This window comes from Peromyscus eremicus, chromosome 7 (assembly GCF_949786415.1).
Source record: "Peromyscus eremicus chromosome 7, PerEre_H2_v1, whole genome shotgun sequence".
NCBI classification, from domain to species: Eukaryota; Metazoa; Chordata; class Mammalia; order Rodentia; family Cricetidae; genus Peromyscus; species Peromyscus eremicus.
Window position 1 is genome coordinate 104,229,879 of NC_081422.1, and position 8,525 is coordinate 104,238,403.

Here is an 8,525-nt window from a genome sequence, read left to right on the forward strand (position 1 = left end):
CTCCAGCCCCTTAAAAGTTAGTTTTAATAAATAAAATAAAATAAAAAATGAAAAATAAAGGGAGTTCGGCAACCACATTGTTATTCACTTTCCTGGTAGTCAGGGCACATCACAGGGCCTCTCCTCAATAAATCAGAATCCTGTTCCAGCCCAGCTTTCATGGGTGACTTCCAGATGTCACTTGGTTTTTCCCTGCAGGTCCATTGGGTCATTTCACTCTCAGAGGTAACTTTATTTCCAGATTCCTGGACCTATTCTGCTCATACCCTTCAGACCAACTATGACCTGCTATTGTAGAGGGCAAAGGGCCTTGGAAACTAAGGAAGCAGAGGTGGCAGCTCCAGACACACTCCTGCCCAGAAACCCCAGGGAGGGGACAGCGGAAGACCTCACGGGACCCGCAAACACTTGTTTGGCCTGTGCCTGCACGTTCTTTAAAAATACAGACCCTGCCAGGCAGCGGTCTTATCATAGGCCTTGAACTTGAGATCCCCCCACCTCAGCCTTCCACTGAACTAGGATGGTTGGTCTATATCTCTAAACTCAGTGAAAGTGGACATCTCCACAGAGTAAGATCATGGTGAAATAAGGATCTTTTTTTTTGAGACAGGTAACTTTGAAGGCTTGTCTGCCTCAGCTATAATTATAGGCATGTGCCCATCTCTGGAAGAAAGAGTTGGGTTTTTTGTTTGTTTGTTTGTTTTTTCGAGATAGGGTTTCTCTGTGTAACAACAGCCCTGGCTGTCCTGGATCTCACTCTGTAGACCAGGCTGGCCTCCAACTCACAGAGATCCACATGCCTCTGCCTCCTGAGTGCTGGGATTAAAGGCGTATGCCACCACTGCCTGGTTTAGCATTGTCTTCTTTTTGGAACACCATCCTTCCCCTACCCAGAATGACTACTGCCTCATTCCCTTACCTCGCTCATCACCCTACAGGTGAGTATGAGAACAAAGGCCTGATGATCATCGATGAGGAGGAATTCCTACTGATCCTGAAGCTTAAAGACCTGAAGAAGCAATACCGAAATGAGTACCAAGAACTGAGAGACCTCAGAGCTGAGATCCAGTACTGCCAACGCCTGGTGGATCAGTGTCGCCATCGCCTGCTCATGGGTATTCCACCTGGGAAGGTTGGCAGGCTCCTTGAGGTCAAGAGAGGCCTCAAGGCAAGGCCAGGGACCAATTCTGGAAGTGCTCTCTGACCAGCTCACTGCAGAGCCAGGGCTTTGTCAGGGGCTTCAGGAGTGGGGTTTCCAGGGCTATGAAAGCTGGAGATGGGAGGTGAGAAGAGGGGAGCTGCTGGAGCAGGAAGTAAGTAGAGATGAGATGAGCCTGCACTAGCCCTTGCCTGCTTCCGCACAGGCTCTCATACCTCACAGTGCTATCTCTCTGACTCTTGCAGAATTTGACATCTGGTACAATGAGTCCTTCGTTATCCCAGAGGATGTTCAGGTAGCACTGAAGCTGGGCAGCAGTATCCGGCCAGGCATGGTGCCTGTCAACAGGATTGTGTCCCTGGTGAGCAGCACAAGGGTAAGAAGGTGGTGAGAGTTGATCACAGGGACAGTAGCAGTAATGTGGGTAATTCTTCCTCTTTCATGGATTGATGTCTAATGCTGTCCGTGCCCAGGTAGGGAGGCAAGTGTAAGTTCCTCAATTATTGAAAAGTGAAAAACAGAGCTAGAGAGATGGCTCAGCAATTAAGATGACTTGCTACTCTTCTGGAGGACCTGAGTTTGGTTCTCAGCTCCCACATCAGGCAGCTCACAACTATCTGTAACTGCAGCTCCAGTTCCAATGCCCTCTTGTGGCCTTTGCAGGCAATAGCACACATGTGGCATATAGTAGCACAGACATAAACACATAAATTAAAAAAATCCTATCTTTGGTTTCCAAAGCAACTGTGGGGGAAGGAGAGGTTTATTTCAGCTCACAGTTGTAGGTGTAAGCTACATCATGAAGGGAAGTCAGGGCAGGAACTGAAGATAGGAACTGAAGCAGAGACTATGTGCAGAGACCATGGAGGAATGGTGCATAACAGCTTGCTCCCCATGGCTTGCTCAGCCATTCTCCCCACCCCCTTTTGCCCTTTAAAAAAAATGTATGTGTATGAGTGTTTTGCCTGCATGCATATATGTGCACTACCTGTGAGCCTGGTGCTCAGAGTTCAGAAGAAAGTACTAGTTCCCATGGAATTGGAGTTTATACAGTTGTAAGCTGCTATGTAAATGATGAGAGTTGAATCTGGGTCCTCTGGAAGAGCAGCCAATGCCCTAACCACTGAGCCATCTCCCTAGCTCCTCAGTCTGCTTTCTTATAAACCCAGGACCACCTTCCCAGGGGTGGCATTGCCTCCAATGGGTTAGTCCCTCCTACATCAATCATTAATAAGAAAAAAAATGCCCAGGGGGGGGGGGGGGGAAAGGCCAGCCTATAGAAGAAATCCCTTAAGTGAGAGTCTTTCTTCCCAGACATGTCTAGGTTTGTGTCAAGTAGACAAAAACCAACCAGCACAAATTTTAAAGAGAGATATGTAGGAGCTGGAGAGATGGCTCTGTGGTTCAGAGCACTGGCTGTTCTTCTTGAGGTCCTGAGTTCAATTTCCAGTATTTACGTGGTGGCTCACAACCATCTGTAACTATAGTCCCATGAATTCCAGTTCTTCCTTCTGGTATGCATAGATGTACATGCAGACGAAAGCACCCATATACATATATAAATAAATCTTGAGAGACAGAGTCTTAGTTGGGGTTTCTATTGCTGTGAAGAGACATTATGACCATGGCAACTTTATAAAGAAAAACAGTTAATTGGGGCTGCTTATAGTTTCAGAGGTTTAGTCCATTGTCATCATGGCAGGATATGGTGGCATATAGGCAGACGTGGTGCTAGAGAAGGAGCTGAGAGTTCTACAACTCAACCTGAAGACAAAAGGAAGTGAACTGTCCCACTCCCTGGAGCTTGAGCCTAAGAGGCACCCACCCTCACAGTGACACACTTCCTCCATCAAGGACACATCTGCTCCAACAAGACCACACCTCCTAATAGTGTCGTTCCCTTTGGGGGCCATTTTCTTTCAAACCACCACAAAGAGAGAGGTGACAAAGGAATACCTTTTATTACTGCCAACTTTCGCAGTGCCTAGGTGGCCTTTACAGAGGGATCTGTGAGGACCCTGACAGTCATGTGTGCTACAGGTGCTCTTGGTGGATTTGCAAACCCAGCAAGGGACTGTTCTGTTGCTTAGCAGAGGCCTTGCCAGGGTTCATCCTGATGATGCCAGGCTGAGATATTGTGCTGGGTTGGGCCTTTCCCAGGGAGAAGATGACCAGGACAGGTTCAGCCAGCTGCAGCAGACTGTACTGCCTGAGGGTCCTGATTCCATCTCCTTCTACAATGCCAAAGTCAAGACAGAACAAAAGGTAACTTGGGACATTCATGTGTGTGAGGCTGGGGGCCCCAAAGACTTTATTACTAGGACACCCAGAATCACCAACCCAACAGGGTGGGTGGGGGTGGTGGTACCAACCCAGGAAGACTGAGTGTCACCCTTAGTCTATAGGCGTCTTCTGCTGGCTCTAGACTGGAACAAGACTTGACTTTGGAAGTCAGGGAAGGAAAATCACATAGATCATGGCCAGGTCTGGACATGGCTGGTAAACGCTTACTTAACCATGTATGGTGGCTCACAGCCCATGACAGTCTAGGAAAGAAATCCTCTGAGACCACTGTCTGTGGAAAAGGGCCTGTCCAAGGGGGCCATCCTGCACAAATGGCAGAGGACAGATGACCATATGTAGCCAAGGTGAAACTAGACATGGTAAGCCATAGGTAGAGCCTGTGACTCTCCAGAGTCTCCATCCACCAAGGCCCTGAATCTGTGCATCCCACTGTGCTCAGGTGGTTTTGTTACTTGTTTGGTTTGTTTGAGACAGGCAGTCATGTTTCCCAGGCTGGTCTCAAACTTGCTAAGTAGCCAGGGATAACCTTGAACTCCTGATCCTCTTACATGGACTTTCTACGAGATGAGATTACAGGTGTGTGCCACCGTACTCAGCACTGTTTCCTATTTTTCTTACTCTCCTTCACTGTGAGACTATCTAGTGTGTATATGTGTGTTTGCATACTTGCATTTAAAAATGCATTTTGTAGCCGGGCAGTGGTGGCGCACGCCTTTAATCCCAGCACTCGGGAGGCAAGAGGCAGGCGGATCTCTGTGAGTTCGAGGCCAGCCTGGGCTACAGAGTGAGTTCCAGGAAAAGGCACCAAAACTACACAGAGAAACCCTGTCTCGAAAAACCAAAAAACAAAAACAAAACAAAACAAAAAAAAATGTATTTTGTGTATGGGTGTTTTGCTGGTATGTATGTCTGTGTACCATTTGGATGTTTGGTGCCTGCAGAGGCCAGAAGAGGGTGTAGGATAGGACTCCCCAGAACTGGAGATAGTTGAGATATGGGTGATAAGAATTGAACCCAGGCCTTTGGTAAGAGCAGCCAGTGCCCTTAACCACTGAGCTATCTCTCTAGTCCAAAATATATATTTTAAGTTACAAGCTCATATTTGATTGGACTTAAGGACTGCAAAACACATAAATTGAAATTATTTTCTTCCTGCAAGGGTGTATACTTGTTTTTTTGGTTTGTGAGGGTGGGCGGGTAAAGGTTGTTGTTTTGATTCCTTTTTTTTTTTTTTTTTTTGGTTTTTTTCAAGACAGGGTTTCTCTGTGTAGTTTTGGTGCCTGTCCTGGATCTCGCTCTGTAGACCAGGCTGGCCTCAAACTCACAGAGATCCGCCTGCCTCTGCCTCCGGACTTCTGGGATTAAAGGCGTGCGCCGCCGCCGCCGCCGCCGCCGCCGCCGCCGCCGCCGCCGCCGCCGCCGCCGCCGCCGCCGCCGCCGCCGCCGCCGCCGCCGCCGCCGCCGCCGCCGCCGCCGCCGCCGCCACCCGGCTGTTTTGATTCTTAAGACAGGGTCTCCTTTCCTTAGGAGACAGAGGCAGGAGAATCTCTAGAGTTTGAGGTCAGCAGTATGGTCTACACAATGAGTTCCAGGCAAAAGCTACATAGTGAGACCCTGTCTTAAAAAAAAAAAAAAAAAAAAAAGACACCATCTCATTTAGCTTAGGCTGGCTTCAAATTCACTATGAAGCTGAGGATGACCTTGACCTTGAACTCCTAATACTCCTGCCTCAACCTCCCCTGTGCTGAGATTGCAGAGATTCAGCATCATATCCTGCTGGATTTTTTTTTTTTTTTTTTTTTTTTTTTTTTTTTTTGAGACAAGGTCTGTGTAGCCCTGCCTCTCCTGGAACTCTATCTGTAGATCAGGCTGGCCTCGAACTCAGAGATCCACCTGCCTCTGCCTCCCAAGTGCTGGGATTAATGGCATGAGCCATCAAGGAGTTTGTTTTGTTTTTTTTCTTTGAAACAAGGTTTCATGCAGTTCAGGCCTGCCTTGAACTATTTATGCAGCAGAGGGTGGCCTTGAACCCCTGCTGTCTCCTAAGTGTTGGGATTTTAGGCTTTTATCACTACATTGTCTGCATTTGCTTTTTGTAGTTACCATAGAGTATTATCAACCTAGGGCCATTTATCCCTTCAAGAATTCCAGCTTGAATGCTACAGATGTAGCTCAGAAACAGAGCATCTGCCTAGCCTGTGTAAGGCCCTGGGTTCAATACCAAGGACCACAGAGAGGAAAAAGTCCAGGGATTATGTCAAATCCTGTAACCTCAGCATTTTGGGGGGCTGAGGTGGGAGTATCTTGAGTTCAAGGCCATATTGAGCTATATTGAGACCCTATGTCAAGAAAGAAAAAGAATTCCAGCTTAGTGCCGGCATTGCAGGTTCAGTCTGTACCTTGGGGCTCCAGTCCTTTTCCATATTCCAAGCTAGCTTTAACATTTGCTTCCTTCCTGCCCCCTGCTTTGACAACAGCCTTTTCTACCTGCTCTCAAGGAGCCTAGCAGTGTAGTGAAAGGACAGAATTTAAATTAAAAAAGAAGGTAGCGGGGCGGTGATGGTGCACGCCTTTAATCCCAGCACTTGGGAGACTGAGGTGGGTGGATCTCTGTTTGAGGCCAGCCTGGTCTACAGAGTGGGTTCCAGGACAGCAAGACTGCTTCACAGAGAAACCCTGTCTGAAAAACAAAACAAAACAAAAAAACCCAGAGGGCGGGCCTGCAGCAGTAATAGGCCCAGATCTAAAGAGGTCTTCTCCAGTGTTAGGTTCCTGTTGCTGTGACAAATACCTGAGAGAAAGAGCTTCAGAGTAGGAGGATTAAGCAGAGCTGGTGACAAAGGCCTCTTGAGTGCTGGAGGCAGGAGGATCAGGAGTTCCAAGTCACCCTTATTTGCAAGGGTGGTTCAAAGCAAGCCTCGGTTTTGAGTCTGTCTAGAAACAAACAAAAACAGAAACAACGAAGAAAGGTTTATTTTGCCTCAGTTTCTGATCATGCTTGGTTCCGTTGTTATGGGCTTGTGGTAAATCAGAACAAGATGGCATCAGAAGAGCATGTGGAGAGCTGCTTGTCTCAAGGTGCTCAAGCAGAACAGGACTGGACCAGGGACATGCTCTACCTTTCAGGGCACACCCCCATTGACCTACACCCTCCAACCAGGCCCTAACTCTTGTGTCCCACAGCCTTCCAATAATTTTATCAGGTTATGAAGCCATTGGTGGATAGATCCATTTATCAGGTCAGAGCCTTCACAATGACCTCTCAATGACTCAATGATTGGATCTACCAGTGGAGATTAAGTGTTGTTTTTTACTTTTTTGGGGGCCAGCCACCCAGCTCCCAAGTAAATTCACACACAGATGCAGGCTTATTGTTACTTATAAATGCCTGGCCTTAGCTTGGCTTAGTTTGTAGCCAGCTTTCCTTAACTTAAATTATCCCATCTATCTTTTCCCTCTGGGCTTTTCCCTTACTTCTGTAAATCTTACTCTTACTCCGTGGCTTGCTGTGTAGCTGGATGGCTGGCCACTAGAGTCCTCCTCCTTTTCTGGCTGCTAGATTTCTCCTTCTATTTATTCTCTCTGCCTGCCAGCCCCCCCATCCTTTCTCCTGCCTTGCTATTGGCCAGTTCTTTATTAGACCATCAGGTATTTTACTCAGGTACAGTACACAGCGTCACATAGTTAAACAAATGCAACATAAACAAAAGTAACACACCTTAAAATAATATTCTACTACAACTAAGCTTTCAAATACAGGACACTGTTGAGGGATACTTTAATATCCAAACTATAACATCTTTTCCTTTTTGAGTCCATTCCCTGTCAGATTTTTTTTTTTCCAGACAGGGTTTCTCTGTGTAGTTTTGGCGCCTTTCCTGGAACTCACTCTGTAGCCCAAGCTGGTCTCAAACTCACAGAGATCTGCCCGCCTCTGCCTGCCACATGCTGGGATTAAAAGTGTGTGCCACTACCACCTGGCCTCTGTCAGATTTTAAATAGGCCATTGAAACATGCATGCCTTTTTTTTTTTTTTTTTTTTTTTTTTCTTCTTTTTCAAGACAGGATCTTACTATGTAGCTCTGCTGTCCTGGAACTCACTATGTAGACCAGAGCTCCCAGAGATCCACCTCCTGCCTCTGCCTCCTAAGTGCTGAGATTTAAAGGTGTGTATCACTATGCCCAGTGCATGTCTCCTTTTAAACATAACCGCCAGGCTATTTCAAAACAGCTTTACACACTTTCCATAGATTGAAAGAAGAAAGTGTTTGAATGCAATGTTATTTCTAATAGAATTTGCTGTGCATCCAGAGAGATTTTGTCTCTAGACTGTGATGTTTGCAGGAAGAAATGATGAATTGAATGTGACTGGCATAGCTTGTGAGTCCTTGCTAAGACCATACTTCCTGATCATCAAGTTCCCCTTTCTTCATCCTTTTCTTCCAGCACAGTTATATGAAAACCATGGTGGGCATCCAACAGTCACACAGAAAATAGTCTCCTCAATAGCTTGAAGACCAGCAACTCTAGTATGTCCTAAGGAAGCTGCTAAACCACGTGCTCAGAGCTCCAGCCACTCACTCTGCTGCAAGCTGGGACCAAACCCAGAGAACACACAATTGCCCGCCTGCCTGCCTGCCTGCCTGCCTGCCAGGATGAACATCCTCCAAAGGACACCCTTGCTTGTCTCCACAGAATACTTTTGGTTTTAATTTGCGACCAAATGTAAAATCAAGATAAAATTACTTTCTAGTTTGGACTTTAAGTATTATTCCAAAAACTTTTATTTCCTGTCTGAAAGGACATCTTCATTATGTACAGGTTGTGGCTAAAACCTAGTCCTAGTGTTTGCCTAGCAAGCATTACACCTGGGATTCGGTCCCTAGCAACTCTAACTCTCTCTCTCTCTCTCTCTCTCTCTCTCTCTCTCTCTCTCTCTCTCTCTCTCTCTCACACACACACACACACACACACACACACACACACACACACACCCCAGACACATACATGGGATGGGAGGAGGACTGGGAGTGTAGCTCAGTAGTACAATACTTGCCTAGCA

General features: G+C 46.8%; 1 protein-coding gene across 6 annotated transcripts in view; it reads left to right on the plus strand.

Moving 5' to 3' along the window:
• The window catches only part of Kif9 (kinesin family member 9), a 61,615-nt gene extending 53,387 nt beyond the window's left edge, over window positions 1-8,228 (plus strand). For 5 of the 6 annotated variants that reach the window (XM_059268752.1, XM_059268750.1, XM_059268749.1 and 2 more), the window contains 4 exons: window positions 939-1,115; window positions 1,405-1,535; window positions 3,320-3,424; window positions 7,910-8,228. In XM_059268752.1, coding sequence (XP_059124735.1) covers window positions 939-1,115; window positions 1,405-1,535; window positions 3,320-3,424; window positions 7,910-7,960 — 464 coding nt within the window. In that variant the 3' untranslated portion in view covers window positions 7,961-8,228. The remainder of the gene's footprint in view (window positions 1-938; window positions 1,116-1,404; window positions 1,536-3,319; window positions 3,425-7,909) is intronic. The other variant, XM_059268748.1, reaches the window with a different exon arrangement.
• Window positions 8,229-8,525: the final 297 nt, after the last annotated feature.